Source organism: Chionomys nivalis, chromosome 20 (assembly GCF_950005125.1).
Source record: "Chionomys nivalis chromosome 20, mChiNiv1.1, whole genome shotgun sequence".
In the NCBI taxonomy this organism is placed as follows: Eukaryota; Metazoa; Chordata; class Mammalia; order Rodentia; family Cricetidae; genus Chionomys; species Chionomys nivalis.
In genome coordinates this window covers 24,315,128-24,339,707 of record NC_080105.1, presented here as the reverse complement: position 1 = coordinate 24,339,707, position 24,580 = coordinate 24,315,128, and the positions used below count along the sequence as shown (strand labels likewise).

The following is a 24,580-nucleotide window of genomic DNA, read 5'->3' as shown; positions in this document are numbered from 1 at the left end:
AAGATCATTGTTTCATTGATGCTTTCTACCGTATGTCTCCAATCTGAGACTCCGGAGGGCATCGATGACATGTGAACGGCAGTATTGTGTGCCCTGATGATGCGAGGCAGGATTAATGGCTTTGCTTTGATATTCTTGAGAGCTTTATTTATGCATTCCACATACTTATTACTGAAAACCTGAAAGAAAAAGATGTGCTTCTCTAGTCAGAAAAAATTTACTTTCTCATGACAGGACAGGGATGGGGAAGTAGTTGTGGAATAGAAAATATCAGTAAAATGTTCTTTGAAAGTAAAAACAGTAACTTTGGAGTGGGTTTTCTAGGTCCACACTCAAGTTTTTACTGACTAGCTTTGCTCTCCTGAACAAGACAGTCTTTGATGCCTGAGCTTCTCTGGTTTTACAATGGAGGGTTCAATATTGGTTCACTGAGATTGGGAAGCCATTACATGAGTAACTCGTTAAAGAGCTGATCACAGTAGGCTCTGTTACAAGTGGCATTATCAGTATTTTCAGTTAATTCCCTTCTCAGTCATCATCATTAGTTATCATAACTCAAAACAGGGCATTAAAGCAAGAAATTCAAGAATTAATAAGTGAAATTACATATACAAAGAATTATGAGAAATAATTTTTGCTTTTATAAATTATATATATTATAAAATGTTATATATATGTATATATATACATATATGTATGTATATATCAGTGGAAAAGATCTTTCACTGATGAACCACAGGAAAACTTCTCTGGACCAGTCCCCTTATTCTCAAAAGATAGCAAATGACACAATTAAATACAGACACTGCAAATGTGAAAGAATTTTTTTTTGTGTCTTAAGAATTATAAACTTCAGAGAATATGCTTGTTTAAAAGCACATGATTATGGAGCATGGGAAGACAGCTCAGTGCTTGCCTTGAAAGTATAAGAGTTTGCATTTAATCCCCAGAGCCGAGATAAAAATGCTGGTCATGAGGATACATGGTTATAGTCTCAGCACTCTGGAATTGGAGACAAGCAGATTCCTGGAGTCTGCCGGTCAGCCATTGTAGCTCTACAGGCAAACTCCATGCCAATGGGACAGTTTGTCTCAAAAGTTAAGGAGATGGCATTATTGAGGAATTATGCCTGAAGTCTTCTCTGGCTTAGACACAGACACACGTGCACATGCACTTGCACACAAATGTGCATATGCAAACATACATATGCATGCATGTATGCACACACACAGTCCATACAACACACACACACCTACACTTGCAAGTTCACTTACACACATATGTATTCAACCACACAGGAACACACACATCAAAAACAAAACAACAACAAAAACCCAACTATACAATCACTCCTGTTTCAGCCTCATAATTACAGGGTCTTTTCAACAAATCAGAACATGAAAGTAAAAACAGTTCATATCCCTTAGCTACATAAACTATTTACTTACAAAGTGAATTTAATATCTTACTATTTCAGTTTTGATAACTCACAAAACCATGCTATTTTCTTTATGTATATATATTTATTTATTATGTATATAATATTCTGTCTGCGTGTATGCCTGCAGGTCAGAAGAGGGCACCAGGTCTCATTACAGATGGTTGCTGGGACCTTTGGAAGAGCAGCAATGCTCTTAACCACTGAGCCATCTCTCCAGCCCCCATGCTACTTTTAAAATGAACTGTTTATCTTAAATAGGTAGTATTTTAGTTAGACTTTTACTTATATACTCACAGAAAGTGGGTGTGAGATTTTGTTTATTTAGCTTTATCTACTTTCATATGAAGATAAAAACAGGTTTAATTTTGGAGAGATGGCTTTAGACACTAACTTGCGATGTAAACATAGAACCAGATTTAGATCCCTAGTACCCAAGGTAAAATTTGGGCAGGAAAGAGATTATGTGGGAGGGTTTGGATGATGTAATTACATTATAATCTCAAAAATAAAAGAAAAACCTTTTTAAAGAGCAGGTTGTACTGGGAGGTTTTAGAAAATAATGGGATTAACTTCCCCTTCTCTTCTCTTTTCATATCCAACCATGAGAAGATTTTCCTGTCATAGGTTCGAAGTGGTAGTATGCTCACCCAGGCTCAAAGCAATGAGGATAATTAATCAGAGTCTGGAACCTCCCACAAGGTGAGCCAAAATTAGCCCAAATAAACCTTTCTTTTTTCAAGTTATTCATTCTCAGACTAAAAATCCATGAATGTGAATAAGAAAATAGATTTGCTAAGAAAAAAAAAAAAGATGAGATCAAGATAAATAAATACTTACCAGGCTGAAAAATCGATATGCTTCCATCCATGTGACCAAATACAACTTTTCCCCTTTTTTGGGTGTTCCATCTAAATATACAGATATCGGACACAAAACTATGAGCTTCTTTGTGTACAGACACTCCACTATCTGGTCCTGAGATAGTCCAAATGAGCAGAGGCCCTTTCTGGGAAACAAATGCCACAGCATTGTCTGTGTTCCAGCACCAGCCGAGACAGGCAGGTGTCCCTGGAAAAAATTAAATGCAGACACACAAAACAGAAAGATGGGCATAAGATTCTAACATCTTGCTGGGTGGTGGTGGCGCACACCTTTAATTCCAGCACTCAGGAGGCAGTCAGGCTGAGTTCGAAGCCAGCCTGGTCTACAAGAGCTAGTTACAGAACAGCCTCCAAAGCTACAGAGAAACCCTATCTCAAAAAATGAAAAACAAACCAAACAAGAAAACAAAGATTCTTATAGCTGTTGCTTGCACTGCACATTTATCAAAATTCAAATATAAGAATTATTTCATTATTTTAAAAAAAACAATCAACTTCTTAATATGGGAATTATACTTACAAGATAACTTTTAAAACTACAGGGAATATACATAGAGAATACCAACTCATTTAATCCAGCAATTTTTATATTTGAAATATGCAGGGCTGCTCAATATATTTCTGTGTAGAGCTAGTGACAATTTTAACATTGAATAATTGGGCAAATCTAACACTCATTCCACTAGATAGATTACTAACGGAGAAACAAAAATAGAAATGAAAAACACACATGAAAAACACACAGATCCAACACTGTATGTGAGAGTGAAAGTTTTGTTAAAAATAACAATATTTAAACATTTCTCAATAAAGTATTACAGCTTTCAATTTCAAGTAGACTTTTCTGTCTTCTATAAGATCATTTACAAAAACAAAGCATTTGATATATACTGTTATTACTATAAACAATACTAGAATGATTTGTAGGACTTTTTATTAACCAAAATTATCAGAAAATATGGAGAGATATGAAAACTCATGATTCAGACCACGAATGGCTGTTTTTATGTCACAGTGGGTTTTTTTCTCAGTGATACACTAAAAACATCATAAAAAAAAAACCTGTCAACTATATTCACTGAATGGCTGGCTTTATAAATACCTTTCTCAGAGCTTCAAGCAAATTTTACTCAGTATCTAATCACTGATTATTCCAAATGATAAAATCCAGATTCCACGAATTTAGAAGTAATTCACTTTTCGCAGTTGTAAATTACTCTAATTTGGAAAATACCTGAAAACCACAATTGAGTGACAAAATAGATCCCTTTCCCTGAACTTTTAAACATTTTTAGTGGCCTAAATTGAAAAGGCAATATACTAAATGCGTTAAAAAATAGATAGAAAGTAAAAAAAGGCTGTACTGTTACAGAAAACTTAGGGATAAATGTATATGAATTGCCACTATTGCAAGTACATGTTAGAATATAATAAAGAAATCTTGAACAAATTTACACTACTACAATATTTGTGTCCCAGTTTCTACCTCAAAATTATTTATATTACTTTGAAAAAAAATTGAATATTGACATTATATCTATAAATACCTTACATGATTATAAATAATAATTAAATTATCATTGGTACTGAAAAATAAAGTGAACTATGATATTGAACATAAAATGGTTATTCAATTATATCATCATTATAGATAAAATTAAAGCCCAATGGTGAGTAAAATAAAGTTGAGATATTATCAAATTCCCAAAGACCTGTTTGTTGAAACAAGTTTTTATCTTTACCAAATCACACAGAAAGTCACAAAACGAGCCAAGCAGTACATCATGGAGATGCGTATTGTCTGCATATTCTCGTCCTTATGTGTCACAGATCATTAGGGAATACCCTAATAAATAGGCAAGGCCTGCTACTTACCTAATTCATTTTTTCTACTTTTATTTGTGTATTTATTCTAGAAATTCTCATATTAAATTTTAACATTAGTTTGATTATTTGTAGTTGGTTAAATCTTTAGTTATTAACATCCTCTATGAATATTTTATTTTAAGAAATTTTGCTTCATTTTTGTACCATGCACTTTCATTTCATATACATGTTACCACTAGAAATTTTAAATATTGTTTTAAAATCTAAACTAATTAAACAAATGGTGATTATCGAAACAGAAATATTTTACTTTGATAAAATACTTAGTGGTAAGTATACCTTTGATATTGTCAAGTTTAGCAATGACTTTTTGCTCTGCAACGTTCCAAACGATCACCAAATTATCAGTGCTGCCACTTGCAAACAGGTCATGGTTATGTGGGCACCAAGAGATTGCCGTGATGGTCTTTTTATGTTCCGACATGATTGCATGAAGTTTGAACTCATTATAGCGGTGATCCAACTAAAACAAAGCACGACAAGGAGTTCAGTCTTCTGCTCTTGATTAGAAATCACACTATATAAAACAAACCATGCACAGAAAGACTGGTTTGCATAATAATAAATTTAATTTATGCCTTGGTTTTTATACAGCTGAATTCAGTAAGCTGAAGGAAACCACTTGGAAAAAAAAACTGAGGAAGCAAAGATTTTAAATTAGAAGTAGTCAATTGTTTACATTTTAAACATGCATATTATATAAATTTATGACATTTTTATCAATGTTTTATGAAATACAAAAGCCCTGTTGATTTAGAATCTTTTAAATAATTTCAGGAATTTAAATTAAAAATTAGGTTAAAGGGCTGGAGAGATGGCTAAGCGGTTAAGAGCATTGCCTGCTCTTCCAAAGGTCCTGAGTTCAATTCCCAGCAACCACATGGTGGCTCACAACCATCTGTAATGAAGTCTGGTGCCCTCTTCTGGCCTGCAGGCATACACGCAGACAGAATATTGTACACATAATAAGTCAATAAATATTTTTTTAAAAATTAGGTTAAATAAATCAAGTGTTCTTTTTTTTTTACAGAAAAACATAAATAGGTTTTTAGTTTAAAATCAGTTTATTAAGTAAAACCACTTAACTGTTTATAACAACTTTTAAGAAGTTTTAGATGATGTGCAAAAACAGTTCTCCAAAATATTAAAGGTGTTTCTTTTCTTAAAATGCATTTCCTTGACTGTCTCAGGCATGTATTTAATGCATTCTAGTTATGGTCTCCCACTAGTTTCTCTTACTTTTCCCTGAACCTATCAACTCAACTTACCTCCTCCCTATCTTCCCTTTTCTAGATAAATGATTTTGAGTTTTGAGTGTGTGTGTGTGTGTGTGAGAGAGAGAGAGAGAGAGACAGAGACAGAGAGACAGAGAGAGACAGAAAAGAGAGACAGAGAGACAGAGAGAGACAGAAACAGAGAGACAGAGAGACAGAGAGACAGAGAGACAGAGAGACAGAGAGACAGAGACAAAGAGACAGAGACAGAGAGAGACAGAAACAGAGAAACAGAGAGACAGAAACAGAGAGACAGAAACAGAGAGACAGAGAGAGAGAGAGAGAGAGAGAGAGAGAGAGAGAGAGAGAGAGAGAAAGAGAGACCTATTTAGTTTAACCAGGACCAACTGTGAGAGTGTTGGATTAGGAAAATCCACTGGAACCAGATGGGGTCAGTGGTGCCACCACTAGGAATGGAATGACTGGCCCTCTCCCTGAATATAAAGAAGCTCGGGACAAATGACTATCCCCAAGGAGCCTAGTAGCATAACCAAAGTGTCTGTTTGGTCTCTAGCAAGTACCTGTTAGGGAGTCCAGGCTCCACTCAACACTTCTCACCCAGGCCCCTACCCTAAACTTCAGCAGCCCTGAACGTCACTTCCCTTTCCCCAGCTTCCTCCTATGTAACTGCCATCTTGGCCATAGCTCTCTTGTTGGCCTCTGGGTTCTCTCTCTCTCTCTCTCTCTCTCTCTCTCTCTCTCTCCCTTTCTCTTTCTGAAATGATTCAGCTACTCATTTTTAAACTAGTAATGGTGTAATAGACCCTAAATATCATTGTTTTGGTGTGTGTGAGTTTGTATGTGAAAGTGCCTCCATTAATTATTACTGTAGAAATTAATTTCTTATTGTTTTATCACTTGAATTTATTACGTCTTGTACGTTCAGTAAGGTTGGCCTTTTTCCTTTAACATATCAGTGAACCTTCACAGTAGCCCTTGAAGTTTTAAAAACTTTTAAGTTAAAGGTTAGCTCTTTTTTTTTATAGTTACAATATTTTTATCTACTTTATCTTTTTTTATTAATTAATTTATTTAATTATTAAAGATTTCTGCCTCTTCCCCGCCACCACCTCCTTTTCCCTCCCCCTCCCCCAATCAAGTCTTCCTTCCTCCTCAGCCCAAAGAGCAAGCAGGTTTCTCTGCCCTGTGGGAGGTCCAAGGACCACCCACCTCCATCCAGGTCTATTAAGGTGAAGGTTAGCTCTTTTTTTTAACCACATGCTTGAGGTAAAATCCCACTTGCTAACACACCGTATAGTTTCCTACATGATCAAACTTCTATCTCATTGTTCCTTTGGCCTCTAATGCTTTCCTCACTATTTTCTCATTATTCTTCACTCAGCACCCCAGAATATGAGTTCAAAAACCACTCCTCAGAAACATGCTTTCAGACCAAGTTCCTTAAATTCATGATCTCCCCATAAAACACAGCCTGTAAGACTCTGGCCTGTTGTATATTTCATAGGCCATGTACCACCGAATCGCTTTTTTTTTTTTTTAATTATTATGTATGACTCCTCTCAGGCTCTTATTTATGAAGAGGACAGTGTCTACAAGGAGGATCAGCCTCATTGGCTCCTAGTTGCATTGCTAGAGTCAAGATTCAGGAAACACCGAAAAAACATACCCTTATGTTACCGATCAGCATTTCAATAGCTCTCCTCTTTGCTATACTAACAAGCTACAGTGAATACCATGGTGTAAACAATATAGAGTAAAGGCCTAGCTATTTCCCGAGACTCCTCTTCCATAAAATTTTCTCTTTCTTTAATTATAGCTTTTCTTCGACAATTTGGATGACATGAATGCTTACATCTGGCTAGCCCTGCAAGTAATAACAATTTTAGGGTGTCCTATTTGCATAACTATTTACTTTGTGTAGCTATTTCATTTTAAAATTCAAAATTGGTTAGCAGTGTAAACTATCTTAAGCAATACTGTGAGTGTCCCCAACGAGTCTAACAAACAAGTGTGCTCTATGTATTAGCAGTTCAACAGAAATATCTCTATATACACAGATACATGAAGATGCAAAGTTGTATTGTATTCCAGTGATCTTCGCTGACTTTACTAGCATAGTGTAGAATGTTAATTTATTAATAACTCCTATTATAACAATATTATGAAACTCTACTGTTACACTGATAGGGATCATAAATTGCTATTTGAATAACATAGCCTAATATATTTTCTTCATTGTATTTGAACAGTTATATCAAATTCTAATGCCATGTAGGAAAAATACCATTTAATAACATAGAAAAATATGCTAGCAAGTTATTGCTTTATCTAAAATGTGACAGGTTATTTCACTTTAGCTATACAGTTAGTGTGCCCTGGTATCAGGAACTATTTAATAAACAGCCTCTGAAAAGAATTTTTTAAATTTGTGTATATGTGTGTGTATGTCTGTATGTGGGCATATAAATATAGCACCCAAGGAGGCCAGAAAAGGGCATCAGATCTGAAGCTGGGGTTTTAGCCAGTTGTTAGCTGTCTGATGTGGGCTCTGGAACACAAACTCAGGTTTTCTGAAAGAGCAGTTCATGTTCTTAAATCACTGACTCATTTCTTCAGACCCTAAAAATAATTTTAGCATTTTCTCTTCATGTACCACATTTTGCAAAGCACTTTAGATGGCATTTAAGCCATACACTTAAGTAAGATTAATGCCATTCCTTAGTGATCTAATTTACAATGTTAATATGAATATTCAAAGGAAGTATACACACATCAATTAAAATATAATTTCTAATATTACATGAAGTTAATATAAACATTAATTAAATAATAACGGTATCCACTAGAATCATAATTGAAATGATCCATGCTGTTAGACCTGGTAGATATAGATGGCCAGAGTTGCGCAGTATGCAAACCGGTCTCCGCTGGCAGCACACACGTCTTTGTTCCATGGCTGACACCCAGCAGCCAGCAGTCCCACTTGCCTTACCTGGGACATGGTTGCCTTAAAAGTAAATATGAACAAGTGTCAATCATTTTCATCATTTGATAAACTATAGAACTTTATCTTCAATAAATCTTGCCTATATGCACTGCAAATATATTGCTGGTAGTATAAATCTCAACTTAATATTTTCCAATAAAAAAAGTTGAAATCACCAAATAGATTTCAAAGAAGGCAATTTGAGATAGAAAAGGTGATCATAATATGATGACTACCATAAGACATGGACTAAGGCAGGACGCCTGTCAGGGTTGGTGAGGGTAGAGGGCAAGGGAAAGAGCATCTACATGGTTTTAAAACAGAAACACTCAGATGTCCCTGTGACATATAACAGTTTTCAAATATTAGCAATTCAGTCAAGGCAGCAAATTCAAATTTGAAATACAACGTGTGAATGTTGGGACAGCTATGACCTATTTCATTAAAGCTGATGTCTTACATTGATCTTTATCCTTGGGAGGAAGGGGGACATTTGAAGTACATAAGAGAGAAAAACAAGCTGGGATAATATCCACAGTTGTTAGGAGGGGACAAAGGAGAACTAGAAACTGTATTTGAATGCCACTGAGTAAGTGTTTAAGTAAACAATTATTTTGGTTTCTTTTTTATTGCTCTGATAAAACAACCAAGAAAAGCAACTTAAGCAAAGAAGAGATTATTTCAGTTTAGAGCTCCAGGTTAGTGTCTACAGTTGCTTGGGAGTCACAGAGGCAGGAGGGAGCTTGTCATATGACATCCTTACTCAAGGAGAGAGAACAATGACCATAAACATGCCACTGTTCAGCGAGACTCTTTCCACTTAAATAGCCCAGGTCCCACCCATAATTAGGATGGGTTTTCCCACATCAATTGACTTAATCAGGACCCCCCCTCCCCCACACACACACTTACACACAGGCATGCCCTCCATCCCCATACAGGCATGCCCCTCCCCCAGCAGGCTTCAAGGCCCAGCTCCCAGCTGATTTTGGAAATTGACAAGTGGACAGTTAAGAGTGACCATCTCAACAACCTTCTGCAATGGGTAACTGTAACACAGTGAAAGGTATCCAGGACAGAAAACAAGAATAGTAGCTAAAGACCGACTCTACTCTGGGCATGGCTATGAATTGAAAGACAGCAAAATCTCACATGGCTGCTTCTTGCAGCTATATTTTGGTATGTTGTTAATTTCTAATGCACAAAACTTATTTTTAAGAAGTCCTCTTTGCTCACCTTTTACTAGGGTTTCCTGTGTTTCTTGTGTAATTCACAAGAAGGCAATGACTTAGTATTGTGAATTTTCCCCTGTGATTTTATTTCAAGGCTTTAATTTTTCTACGTAGGACTCCCTAATTCTATGTAAATGTTAGGAGTTTTTTTTTTTTTAATTTCTGCAAAAGCATCATTTAGACTTTGGTAGAGAATACTCTGAATTTAAATCCTACACTGTCATCTTAACCACATGAAATGTGTTTTTATTTATGTCTAGTTTCTTTTAATATTCTTTTTGTTATTTTACTGGAAAAGTATTTTACAACTGTGGTTAAGCTAAGTACTGAATATTGAATCATTTTGAAGCTATGATAATTGGAAATATTGTCCTGATCTTGAACTTGCAACAATTTTCAAGCCCCAGCCTCCCGCTCCCTCCCTCCCGCCCTCCTTCCCTTCCTCCCTTCCTCCCTCCCTCCCTCCCTACCTATTTCTCTCACTCTCAGTGTGTGAGCGCGCTCGCGTGCATGTGTGCGTGTGTGTGTGTGTGTGTGTGTATGTGTGTATGTGTGTGTGTGTGTGTAAGCCACTACTCTGCTTGCTGGGAAGTTTTTGATATTGATCCAACCTCTTTACTAATTATGGAATTACTTATAGTTTGTGTTTCTTCATAGGGTAATGCCTACTGGCTTCTATTTCTACGAAATTTTCAATTCATCTAGTTAATCCAATTTGTTTGGGTATACTTCTCTTTAGCACTAGTTATAACAATTTTCATTTTTATAGACTAAAGTGACACTCACTTATAATGTTAATAATCTGTGTCTGTCTCTTCTCTTGTATTCTTACTCCATCTGACATATTTATCAATTGTGTTCCTCTTTTCAAGGAATAATTTTTAGTTTCATTGATTTATCTCTATTATCTTTTGGGTCTCCATTTCATTTAACATTAGTATTCAATTTATAGTAGAATTTTACTGACTAGTTTATTCGTTTTTTCATTCTATTAAAATATAAGTTAGATTGTGATTTAAGATCTTCCTTGATGATTAGTATCAAGTGCTATGTATCCCATTATGGTGCTGCACTCATTGTATCCAATGTTTGTGTATATTGTGTCTTTATCTTCATGTTTAAGTACTTCTTATATTATCTTGTAAGTTCTGATTTTCATATATTGGTTTTCTGAGAGGTTTTTTTTGCCTAATCTCCACAGATTAGACAATTTTACTGTTTCCTTTCTGTTACAAATTCTAATTGTATTTAAGTCTGATTAGAAGACACATATTTCATGATAGTTATCTTTTAAAGTCTATTGAGACCTCATTTGTTGTCTGGTATATCAATCCTGGAAAATTTCTTCATTCAGAAGAATGTGTATGCAGTTGCTAAGTGAGCTATTTTGTATGCATGTCTGCAGACCTAATTAGACTGATCTTCACAGGTCTCCATTTCCTTGACTTTGTTTTGGTTGACACACCATGCCTGTTTAATACTGAAAAAGTATTTAATTCTGTAACTATTCTTGGGGAATTCACTGTGCGTCTTTTTCATTCAGGTTTTGCTTCATATGTTATCATGATCTCTTGGGAAGGATACTAGGTTTATAATGTGTTGGATTTTTATTCACAATGCTTTTCTTTGGGATCACTGACAGTATTGTCTGATATAAACATAGAATACTTTCTTTTAGTTACTGTGTGAATGAAAACAATTTTCATTTATAAAATTTGTGTCTTCATATTTAAAGAGGATTAACTGTTGATACCATACAATCATTTTTAATCCACTTTAGTCTCTCTCTTTTGCTTAGAGAATATTCTATTTAAAGTACAAGGGTCATATGTGACAATACTGGTCCATTACAGAACATATACAGATATTCTTTCTGTCGTTCATTTGAATACTTAAGTCTCTTAAGTCAACATCAGAGTTGCAGACTAGGAGTTTAAATTTTATGTTTTTAAAATCAAATGAACCTGGATAATAGAATTACAAACCATTGTTTACAACATTAGCTTTTATAGTTACCCATGTGTCTATTTTATTGAAAGCACCATTATATCATATAGTACAGTAGTAATGTTTTAGTGTCCTTTTCTCTTAGCCAGGAAGATTCCTTTGAAAATGTTTTGGGACAGTTAAACAGTAATGAATTCTTTCATATTTGTTTGCGGGATCATTTTTTTTAAAGATAGTTTGGCCAGATTTGGAAAGTTTGGTCGACAAACATTTTTTCTTGCAACAATTTCTTGTCCTTATGCTCTTGTCTCCAATGGATAAGAATTTTGACGGTTATCCTAGAGAGGGCACAGAGTATATGACACTATGTTTCTCTCTTACTGGTTTCAAGATTCTGTGTCTTGTCTTTGCTCATAAAACGTTTGATCATACTGACTTAATTTGGAACTATTAGAATTCATGTCAATTGAATCTGGCTGAAATTTTGAAGGCTCATGGTGAGCCATTCCGGGGCTGTACTTGCTATTCTGTCTTCACACGTCCTCTCTCCTCTCTGAACACAAGAACATGCTAGTCTGCCAGTTCTATCTCCTAGGTTCTTCACTTTCAGTTACTTCTCTCAGTAGTTTTTTTTTTCTTTTTTTTTTTTTTCCGAGACAAGGTTTCTCTGTAGCTTTGGAGTAGTGTTTTCTTTTTGTCCCGACAACAATTTCTATTTCCCTGCTTTCAAATCTACAGGTATATTTTCTCCTGTCTGCCAAAAAGTCTTATAAATTGTTGTAATGACATTTTAATTCATTTATTGGATTTTTCACAGCCTAACATTGCTCTTCTGATTATTTTATTATTCCATGGTCTTCACACACTACTGTCTTGATTTTCTCCAAGTCCTCTTTTAGTTCTCTGGACACCTTTAAAATAGTTATTGTAAAGTCTTTGTCTAATAGATATATACATATATATATATATGTACATGTATACATAATATGTATATGTATATGTAATACTAGACAAGTACTCAACCACTAAGTGACATCTATCTCCAACCCTTCTCTTTACAGTCTTATTTTTAGACAAGGTCTCACTAAGTTGCCCAGGCTGGCCTTTAACTAGAATCCTTGAGCCATCTCTCTGGGCCTTCCAAGTAGGTAGGGATACAGGCTAATAATCCCTCTTCGTTAGGACTTGGTACTTTTGGTTTAAAAACTTGACATTTGAATTGAATGATATAATAGTTCTGGAAATTAGATTCTCTCTTACGCAGTATTTTCTGCCTTGTTATTGTTTTCATTTATTGTTTTGTTTTCTTATCTGTCAAGGAGAACAGCTCTGGATGGAAACTTATGGGCTTCAGAGTTGTTTAAGCGTGTGCCATTCCCTAGATGTATGTACAGCAACTTTCTAATTTTCTCTGCATATGTGACTGCTTTTCAGTTTCTGGACCTTTAGAGAACGGCTCCAAACAATGTCAACACAAAACTGTAGGCGGTCTCTAAGGAGAGTGCATCAACTTTTTTTCATTGTTCTTCAACTCACTACAGATAGGAAAGCAGGGGCTTCCAAATGCTCGGAACAGAGGCAACACGCTGGCTGTCTCTGTCCCTCTAACCAGAAACAGCAGTTACTGCTCAGAAACAGTTCTGACAATGGAGGAACAGGTTGATTTTATCCACCCTGGCTCATCAAAGCTGCTTTTGAAAGATATGCACAGCTTTCTACCCTGGGATATTTGAAGTAGGGGGCAGGTAATTGCTGCTGTGCTAAGCATTGAACCTCATTGAAATTCCTTTAAATTTAACATCCAAACATTCTCCCTGGAAGGCGCAAGCATTTATAAATTTAATTTTTCCAAAATAATTATATCAAAGCAGATTATATTACTTTAATTGACTAGGTAGGGAGACGGATTCCTAATGCTTTTCATAACGCGATGGCTTACAGATTTTTAACATAAAATCAGTAAATTAAGAGATAACCACCAATGGCTCCTTCAGTAGATGAGTGTGTAAATAAACTCTACTACATTTAAATAAAGGAATATTATTTTATGTTCCAAAGTTATGTTATATTTCAATTTCTTTGTTGGTATAAAATTCAGCGTACCTTCCATATTAAATAGGTCTTGCAAATCTATGATACAAAAGGTTACATTCCTTTATCTATTTTTATTTATTTATATTTTGGTTTTTCTGAGACATGGACTTGTTATATTGTCCAGGATGTCATCTAACTCTCCTAATACAGGATGGTCTGAAATTGCAGCAGTTCTCTGGCCTCTACCACGAGAATGCTGGGATTATACATGAGGAGGCTGCTCTCACCGTTAACTCCATTTAAAGTTTGGGAATCAATAATCTTTTAAGCCAGATACTAAAATAGCAAATAGGAAAAAATAAAAATTGCATTTATTCTTAAAAACACTTGGTTTTGAATATAGTTTTTTTTTTTAAAAAATTGCGTATCAATAAACAAATAAATACTGTTGCATTAAAAAACATATTGGGCATTTAAATAAATCCTAGCACTTATCTAGAATATTTTTTTAGCAGGATCATAAAATAGATGTAAGACTTTTATAGATTTTATTAGGGTAGACCTGTTACTAAGGAGATGGAATGGAATTCTCAAACATCTCTGCTGTCAAAATACTTACACAGTTCGTGATTCTCTATTACTAAAAATAGAAAATATTCAACTTAAGGGACATTTGAAAAGCTGTTTTCATAATTTTTAAATATATGCTGCAAAAAGTCACACAGAAAGAAACTTTTTGCTGTGGCAAGTAACATTTTACAGATTGAAAAAAAATCCTCAGTATCCTCACTACATCATGTAGCATGGTTTGTGAGTCAGTTGAGTTTCATTTGTGTTCTAAACATCTGCTATTTGGGAAAAATAATCCTTTTCGTCCAGAAATAACAGGAGCACTAAAAAACTAAGCGCAAAAGCAGACTGAATAATACAGACTTATAGTGGGATCAGGAAGAAAGCCTTTGCATTGTTAAGGCCACACACAAATGGCATGTGGTTGACATCAACAGGGATATTATTTTCATTTTGTTAACCTGTGTTCTAGGTTTGCTCTCAGCCCCATATACGAAACGTGCAAAAGCACACGTGCACAGAATATGGCAAATTTACTCTTCTGTAGTAGATGAAATATAGCAGAAAACAAGCCACAGAATTATTTTATATATTAGGGTTTTAGAGGTAGTAATGTTTATTTTTGAATGTGTGGGATTATTATAAAAGGAGCAAGTTATTAAAATATAAATGATATGGAATTATTATACAGTTAAAATAAATTATAAAAGTTTATATAAGTGTGTTTGTATATTTAAGTCATAAATAATCATTAAGTAAAGTATAAGTGTCAACTTATTGCTCTAAATATCAAATTTACACTTATATGTCAGTTTTGAAACTCAACACTTTGAGTTTGTAATTTTTAACTCAGAAATTTACTTTGTTTCTTACTAACATTTTTAAATGATAATCATATAGGATCTCTCTATATACATATACATATATATATATATACACACATATACTTACACGCATACATAAAAAGCACAGCGTGTAAAATAAGCTGGACATCCGGTGGCGATAAAAGCCAATACTTCTGTGCCAGTTTTCGGCATCTACAATGTGAGTTTTCGTTTCATCCTTGCCTGTACACAAATGAGCGAAGCCTAAGCAAGAAGGAACCCAAACTCACAAAAACAGTATGGCCAATTTTAGGGGTAAACTATTTTTTTGTGGTTTAGAATACTCCTTTTAACGCCTTGGTTTAGTTACAAAGGCCCACAATACTATAGTGGCTGAAAAGGGAAAGACTCTAAACCTTCATGATCTCTACGTGATGTTCCAAAGGCACTTTAAAATAACATGCATTTTAGTAAAAGGCCTTTTTGTTAAAATCAGTTCTTCCTTGGCCCTAAATTATACTATCACTATATGGACTGCATGTCAAAGAAAATCTTTTTTAAACATTAACATAAATTTGTTGTTGTATTTAAGGTGTACTCACACACTTTAAAAGTGTGTTGGCATTGTAATGCCATGTTTACTTCGTGGAGTTTGGCATTCTGCTTTTAAAACTCATAGGCTGAAATTTCCCCATCATTTTTATTGCATTGTCTCATTATTGAAGTTTAGAATTCAGGATGGAGAGCTCTTTACTAAGTCATGGCATCTTTCCTGAAGAATATTTAAAATTTACTTTATGTATGTTTTTCTGCAGAGACAGATGACTACTGGATCCAGAATGTTTATCATCTTGTTCCACAGTAAAGGAAAAAAAAAAGAGTATCTGGAAAAAAAAATCCCAAAAGGCTATGCACTGCTGATCTCTTATAATTAAAAAGAACTAAAATAATGATTAAACATTTGTGATTGATATGATTAGAACAGAATGTAGGGAAGCAAATAAAAAGAGAAAAATGACTGCGTATCTTCAGTAGCATGTGCCACTGAACCACAAGGAGGAGAACCGTGGTCAAAACTCACAAAAACATTGGCTCTTTTGTTCACAACTTAATGCAAAGAAAATCTCCAGTCTTCTCCTAAATATTAACAAATTCTCCATTGAAAAAGTAAAATTAAAATCTTTATCATGGCATATTTTAAAGAAGACATTTTTCTTTTACCAGTACAACGTAAATTATACTTTCTTCAAAATAATGGACTGAGTTGTCAAGGTAACGTTTTAACTGCCTTTGCAATAATTATAAGTATTTTAATTTTTCTTAAGTTTATCGGATACAATACGGTACTCAGGATGTTTATTTTTTCTTCTAATAATAGTATCACAATACTAAGTAGTATTAGAATACAACTGTTTTCTATTTTATTAAATGCTTTTATTAATGGGAAAAGGGTTGTAATAATTGATATTTTTACACACGAATCACATTCAAAATAGTATTTTATAGCTCAATCTTAAGACAATCTGAAAATATTACTGGAGTTTATCTACAGAGGGATCATGCCTCAGGCCTATGCTAGCTAGCTACACAGCAGACTGCTGCAGAAATGCCACAGGTTCAAGGCCAGCCTAGGCAGTTTAATGAGATTCTGTCTCAAAACACAAATATAAAGAGGACTGGGCATAGAGATCAGGGTAAAACAACCACTTAGCATGCAGAGGACCATAAGTTCCAGTCAAAACTGAAGAAGAAAATCATCTACAATTGGAATGGGAGGGAACCTTTGGTCAGTGTAAAATTGCAGCTATTATCATAAATTATATTCTTACTTCTGTTTAAATGGCTACCAAATTCTCAGAATCTTGTATTACAAAATGTCCACAAATAAAAGGAATGAAACAGAGCTCTAGAAGAAGAAAAGCAAGTAAGAAAAAAAAAAACCCCTCACAGAAAATTGTAATTACAACATAAATATATCTTACTCTTTGTAGTCCTTCATACCAATCATCTTGCTCAAACCAATGAGAAATGTAAGTCATCCAAGCCATAGACTGTGTGTGTGCTTTAATCCAGTCAGCTGGAGAACTGTCAGCGCCTGAAGTAACAACAATGGGTTTCAACCAAACAAGTTTCACCAGGAGCGCCCTGTGAAATCATGTTCAGTACAGCAAGCTAATACTAGACAAGCATTTCAACTGAAGCAGTTCTCATAACTTACACAAAGATATTGAAAGCTACATCAGAAAACTCCATCCTGTATACGAAATTGAAAACCAAAGCAACTTTAGGTTGTGGAGTTCCAGAAAATGACTATCAAATATTTGGCATTAACTCACGTTCTAGAAACACCTTAGATTTGTTTTAAGGAACAAGCAAATGATTTATAAAAGTTAACAGGTTTTTAAATTCCAGGAAAATAATAAAAAGGGAGCAAAATCCATCAAGTATGTTTGTTTTTCCTATAATACTTGAGAGATAAATCATTTAGCACTTAATGAACTGCAGCTCAGGTAGATGTGTCAAAATTTTAAAGGTTGTGCCTATCTTAATAAAGTGTTATAAGTTAGAGCATGATAAAAATCACAATTTAATATTAGTTTAGTTTTACTTTTTCTGGGAAAAGTAATTACTAGCTATAATAGTATAATATAATATATACTACATTATATATGGTGCGGTGGTTTGAATAAAAATCATAGGGAGTAGCACTAATAGTGGCCTTATGGAAGTAGGTATGACTTTGTTGCAGGAAGAGCATCACAGGGGTGGGTTTTGAGTTCTCAAATGCTCGAGCAAGATCTAGTGTGACACTGACTTCCTGCTCCCCTCTGGTGCAGATGTAAACCATCAGCTCCTTCTCCAGCGCCATGTCTGCCTGCATGTTGTCATGCTTCCTGTCATGTTTTCCCTTCTAAGAGCCGTCATGGTCATGGTGTCTCTTCACAACAATAAGACCCTAACTATGAGATATGGAGAAAGAGTGTGTTTTGTGTTTCTGTTTGAGTGACTTCTCCTTCACATAAAAGGATAAAGGCAAGCTTTGCTCTGCTGTGGAAAGCTGCACATGGGTGAAAATTCGCATCACTAGTTAGTTGAGAACAGTCTCATCCTTACTGTGATCCCTATTTTTTAGAAGTATTTTTACTAATGTCTGCTTGCAACTTCAGACCAAAAAGCATGGGCATAGATTCTGGCTTCTACAGGAAGTTCCAGGTGCTTGTTCCTGTCATTACATTTTGATGTTGTCCCTCATTCTGGACCTTGGCTCTTCTGCCTGGTTCTTTATTTCACACAGAGAATTTTGTTCCTGATGACCTCAAAGTTGGAATCTCAGACCTTTTCTTACCTTCCTATTCTCCTCTCTCTTTCTTATGATATTTTGACTTGCATTTTTGTTGTTGTTGTTATTTCTTGAGACAGGGTTTATCTGTGTATATCCCTCATTGTCCTGGAACTAGCTGTAGATCAGGCTGGCCCTGAACTCACAGAGATCCACCTGCTACTGCCTCCCAGGTGCTGGGATTAAAGGCGTGCATCACCACTGCCTAGGCGGCTTGCAATTTTTGATCTAAGTCCTGCCATATGACTTTCATCTGTTATTGAATCTTAGCTAGCACCACCCATTTCAGTGACTGCGTCTTAGAGTCAGTTCTTCTCCCAAAGCATGGAGTCTACTCTAAGCTTGCAAATCTCATCAACTTCATTTCAAACTCCCTACTTAACCCAGAAACTTCAGATTTCTACCTGGTCATTTCAATATCAACATGTTCAAACCTAGCCTATGTCTCTCAAGGGAAGCTTCTTTTTCTATCACCAACAAACAAACAATAATTTTCTCTTGTTATTATTGGACCACTACCATCATACTCTAGGAAGTGACCAGAGGCAAAACCCATCAAACTGTTTTTAGTCATTTCATTAATGTATCTTTCCTTCCGAGTATATTTGTTCAATAAGCTTTATAAACCTCTGCAAAGCCCTTTTCACCACTCTAATGTCATTGCTCTTAGCAATCCCCCCACCATGATGCCTGATCCAGACTCCTGCAGTAGGCTGATAACTAGTGCCCTGATTTCATTGCAGTTCCCACGTGTATTAGTTTGGTGCTATGGTGCTGTGATAATCACTGTGACCAAAAGCAGGGTGGGAAGGGAAGGGTTCATTCTGTATACAGATCACCGTCTATCACCGAGGAAAGCCGAGGCTGAAAACTCCAGACAGACCAGGGGCAGGACATGAAGTGGAGACCACAGAGGATTGCTCCTTACTAGCTGCTCTCCCAGATTTTCTCTGCTACTTTTTTTTTTTTTTACATAGCCCAGGCCCATCCATCTAGGCATGTCACTGTCTACAGAAATATGGGCCCTTCTACATCTATTAGAAATTAATAAAGTGCTCCACAGACATTCCCACAGGCCAATATGACAGAGGTAGTTACTCAATTGAGGTTCCCACTTCCCAGGTGACTCTAGCTGTGTTAAGTTGACAAAACCTAACCAGCACATTAAATATGTATTGATCTTTACTTCCTGATGCCTTTATATGGGCAGTATTTTCTTCTCACCCTTTTCTATGAATAATGAGCTCTTTCATTTTTCAAGACCCCGAGTAGACACATTTTTCTTGTCATATTATCAAAATTCCTCATCTTTGTATATTAATTTCTGATATTAAGAACTCCATGGTAAGTAATTTTTGTAGGCATAAAGTGTTAGTTCTCCCAAGCCAGAAACAAAACAAAGAAGCTGCTTATTCTTTACTGTATAGAAGTTATGAAATGTTTGCTAGGGGAACTTGCACACACAGTGTCAGGGAACTCTGCCATCTAGTGGTGGTACCCATGAATAAGCAGCACATATTTCTGATACTTGGAAAGGCTACAAAAGAATGCACTGAGAAGAATTTTGATAGGATATTGATGGGGATTGCATTGAATCTATAGATTGCTTTTGGTAGAATTGCCATTTTTACTATGCTGATCCTCCCAATCCAAGAGCAAGGGAGATCCTTCCATTTTCTGGTGTCCTCTTCAATTTCTTTCTTCAAAGACTTAAAGTTCTTGTCAAATAGATCTTTCACTTCCTTGGTCTTCTTCATCAGGCGATGAAAGAAGACATAGACAGAGACCCACATTGGAGCACCGGACTGAAATCTCAAGGTCCAAATCAGGAGCAGAAGGAGAGAGAACACGAGCAAGGAACTCAGGACCGTGAGGGGTGCACCCACACACTGAGACAATGGGGATGTTCTATCGGGAACTCACCAAGGCCAGCTGGCCCGGGTCTGAAAAAGCATGGGATAAAACCAGACTCGCAGAACATAGCGGACAATGAGGACTACTGAGAACTTAAGAACAATGGCAATGGGTTTTTGATCCTACTGTACGTACTGGCTTTGTGGGAGCCTAGGCAGTTTGGATGCTCACCTTACTAGACCTGGATGGAGGTGGGTGGTCCTTGGTCTTCGCACAGGGCAGGGAACCCTGATTGCTCTTAGGGCTGACCAGGGAGGGGGACTTGATCGGGGGAGGGGGAGGGAAATGGGAGGCGGTGGCGGGGAGGAGGCAGAAATCTTTAATAAATAAATAAATAGATAAATAAATAAAATAAAAATAAAAAGCAAAACAAAACAAACAAACAAAAAAGAATGCACTGAGAATGAACTGAGATTGCAATCATATAGGTGTTACAATCCATTTTCTTGTAGTGAATCGGCTAACCAAAGAGCTTACTACAAAGCTTTAGAGGTTAAAACACAAACCAGAGGTGGTAAATATGTTTTGCTATCATGTCAAACACCAGCTGTACATTATGTTCTTATAAGTCCAGTGTAGGTACTATTAATACATTGTTTATGAGGCATGCACATAATAGCTATGCTTTATTTGTTGGTACATTTTCCAAAGCACTACCTTAGCTCTTTGAATGAGAAGGTCCAGGGAAGGCTCACCCCACGTACTTGATCCCTGTGTTGGTGGTGGTGTTTGGGGGAGGTTTAGGAGGTGTGGTTTTGTTGGAGCATTTATGTCATTGGAGGTGGGAATTTAAAGACTGATGTCATTTCTAGTTAACTCTCTGCCTGTTGATTGCCACCGAAGATGTGAGCTCTTGGCTTTCTGCTACTGTTGCCATGCCTGCACCCGCTGCCATACTATCCCCACTACATGGACTCCAGACCTCTCGAACTGTGAATACAAATCAACTCTTTCTTCTGTAAGTCGCCTTAGTTAAAGTCCTTTTATCACAGCAACAGAAAAGTTACTAGTACAGCTACTTAACGGGTTTTTTTATTTTAATCATGTGTGTGTGTGTGTGTGTGTGTGTGTGTGTGTGTGAATATGAGAAGATGAGGGTACCCCCCAGAGCTGGAGTTAGGTGTGTCTGCCAGTTTCACTATGAGTGCTGAGAACTGAACATGGGTCTTCTGCAGAAGCAACAACAGCATTTAACTACAGCCCTATAATTTAACCTTACTTCCAATATTTAAGGCAAAATATGTCCTGTCATGTCATACCAGATTGCATTGCACAATGTATTTTTGGTCTTATTTTATGTATTTTGATTTTACTTCATTTAATGTCATATTGGTAAATGGGGTTTATCTCCTACTCCTTTCTGAAGGGCACAACTGAATCCCTTAGTTAACCCTCATAAAAATGCATGTCATGGCCAATCAGCAGTAATCAGCAGGACGGAAAATGTCACAGTGTGAATATTCCCACATATTTGCATCTCAGAATCTATGTCCATCTGTATAAATTACTAATAGTTCATTACCCACAAATGTCATCAATTCACAACAGCAGATTATTACACAGTTTGCACTTAGCAATGGAAAGAAATGATAAAAATCAAATGCTGCTAGTACTTAAAATAAAGATAATGAAGTAAATTGATTTTAAGGCTAAATACTATGAGCATAAGACATCCAAACCTACAAAGAATCTGCAGTCTTATTTTTAGTTCTGATTTTCATATATTTCTCTCTTCATCTTCATCTTTTCATAACTTCATCATGGGAAGATGCCACCTCTCTGCTTATTGCCTTTGAGGTTACTATGCAACTTGCTGTGCCCAGTGATAGATGGGCCACAGTCACATCCTTGTTTTCCCTACAGATCATGATTACCAAGCTTTTTCATTTCTATCCTTTGTGTTTCTCAAATCAGCGTGAAAAGAACATTCTGTAGCAATGTGCTCAACCTTCCTGCTGCCACCTTTTAATACAGTTCCTCATTTAGTGGAGACCACAACTATAAAATTATCTTTGTTGCTACTTCATAACTATAATTAATTTTGCTTCTGTTATAAATTATGATATACATATCCGATATGCGGGATATCTGAATGCGATCCCTGTGAAAGAGTCCTTCTACCCCATGAAGGGGTCATGACCCATTGAGAATCATTGTCCTATAACTATTCCACTGGTCTAAGAAGGATGATCAAGAAAAATAAGATTCTGCTTATTCAGCTTAGTGGAATCATCATAGTCCTGGTAGAATCTTCCTTGTGGGGTCACATCATCATCTTGGAGACTTCAAATGTAGTTATTAGGCATACTCATGGTTCACTGTGTCTCCCAGAGTGGAAAAGGGCAGCTGTCAACTGAGCATATATAACAAGTTTTATATGGGGCTTCTTAGGATTGGAGTTTTTCCAGGGAAATTTTTAGGATGGGAATTGGTAAGATTTCAATCCCTTAGTTTGAATAAGCTCAGAGATTTACTGAAGTTTGTGTCCAGGAATTCGTTGGTTTTCCTACTTGGGGATTGGTTGGGTTCACACTCAGTTGGTCAGAAGTGGAGATTGTTTTATTAACAATCTGTTAATATTGTTCCAGAGCCAAACTGTAGGTTTTTCACTGATTCTGGTTTCAGGATTACCATGTGTTTCTTTCACTGACCTTTCTACTCAACACATAGGGCTTCAAAAATTCATTTTTTTCCATGAGTTTGTGGGGACAAACACTGTAAACAATGAACACCATAAAGTTTGAAGAGACTTTTGTCACTGTCAATTTTTTTCTACAAAATACTTTTGTGTAACTGAATGCAAGTTTCTTGTATAAGGATCTTACCAAATACTTTAAAATAATAAGACCTCAGTATTTTTTACTCATACTCAACGACAACTGTCATATTCACAGTCTTTCAAATATTTACTGCCTAAAGATCGCCTTTGGACTACAAACTGCTCAGAACCATTTCGAGGTGGCTAGCTGAGATGACCCAGCCTCACAGACTACTGTGGTGATGACTTGAGACAGCCCTGCACTTTCCCATTATGCAAAGCCTGGGCAACAAGAGATGCAGCTGCCTCTGCCAGGACTTGACAATTAACCCAACACTGTCTTTTCAGGATCCCCTGAAGATGCTGTCATCCCCACCTAGCAGGAATAAAATTAAGAATTCAAGGCCCACATTTCTAAGAGGTGGGGTGTGTCATTTCAGACCTTTCACTGGGTTATAGGTATTTGCCAATTTTAGGGGGCTCAGTTACAAGTTGTTATTGTTAATGGTCATAGCTAAATGACAGTGATTAGATTCAGGGTTTTTGTTTTCAGAAGAATAAATGGGGATATAGAGATAATAGAATAAAAGAGTAGATTATTGAAATACTCTAAAATGAAATGAGGGGGATATAGGAATAGGATAAACAGGCAGATTATAGAATCTACTTTTAAACCTAAAAAAGCAACTACTAAATTTCAATATTTTACATTGACCTGAAACTTTTGGTTATTTTTGTTAGGATATATTTTACATACATTTTAAATCTCGTTCAACATATTGTACATATACATTGATCAATGTAATAAAAATTTATACTTATTGAAAGTTAGTATTACAAACTATTTAGGATAATGAAGGAATATATGTTAGTAGTTATTTACCTATTACAATCAAACTTGTCATATTATGTATGCTTTCAGGGTCAAACAGATATTTTAGATTGACAGTTTATCTTCAAACACTTCATAGGTCCACAGAATGTGGCATTTAAGATGTTTTAATAACATAGGTTCTTTTCTTCTCATGATGCTGAGACATGTTTGCTCTTGGTGACACCAATCTATGTCAGAGAAAATGATGGGCATTGGAGAAACAACACCACATAGAGTATAGTTTCTTTGTGGCAAAAATAAACCACTGTGGAAAAAAAAAAAGATTCTGCTTATTCTCTCAAGTTTGGCCACCATCATTTCTGCTCTGACTCACATTGACATTTGTCAGTCCCATTTTACTTGCTCTCTCCGACCCAGACATTGAGTACGACTGTGAAATGTTGCTGTTTTCAGCCTGCCATTTTTACGCCACTAACCTCGCGTCCACACTGTGTTATTCTTACATACTCTGATAAAAGTACAATTAGTTCCTAAATGGAAAGTGTGAGGCACAGCGTTAGTCAGGGATTAGTAATAGTTAGGAAGTACCAGACACAGATTGAGTTTGCATTTTTTTTTTCTCACAAGCTTCAACTAAGAGTCTTGGAAAAAGGCAAGAGGAGAATCTGGGAGAATCCTTCAGTGGTGCTGATATGC

At 35.9% G+C, this 24,580-nt stretch overlaps 1 protein-coding gene across 1 annotated transcript in view; it reads right to left on the bottom strand.

Annotated features, from left to right (window-relative positions):
• Nucleotides 1-24,580, bottom strand: part of Wdr17 (WD repeat domain 17) — a 76,936-nt gene that overhangs the window by 41,098 nt on the left and 11,258 nt on the right. The window contains 4 exon segments of the mRNA XM_057752843.1: nt 2,279-2,509; nt 4,489-4,672; nt 8,323-8,451; nt 17,020-17,132. Coding sequence (XP_057608826.1) covers nt 2,279-2,509; nt 4,489-4,672; nt 8,323-8,451; nt 17,020-17,085 — 610 coding nt within the window. The 5' untranslated portion in view covers nt 17,086-17,132.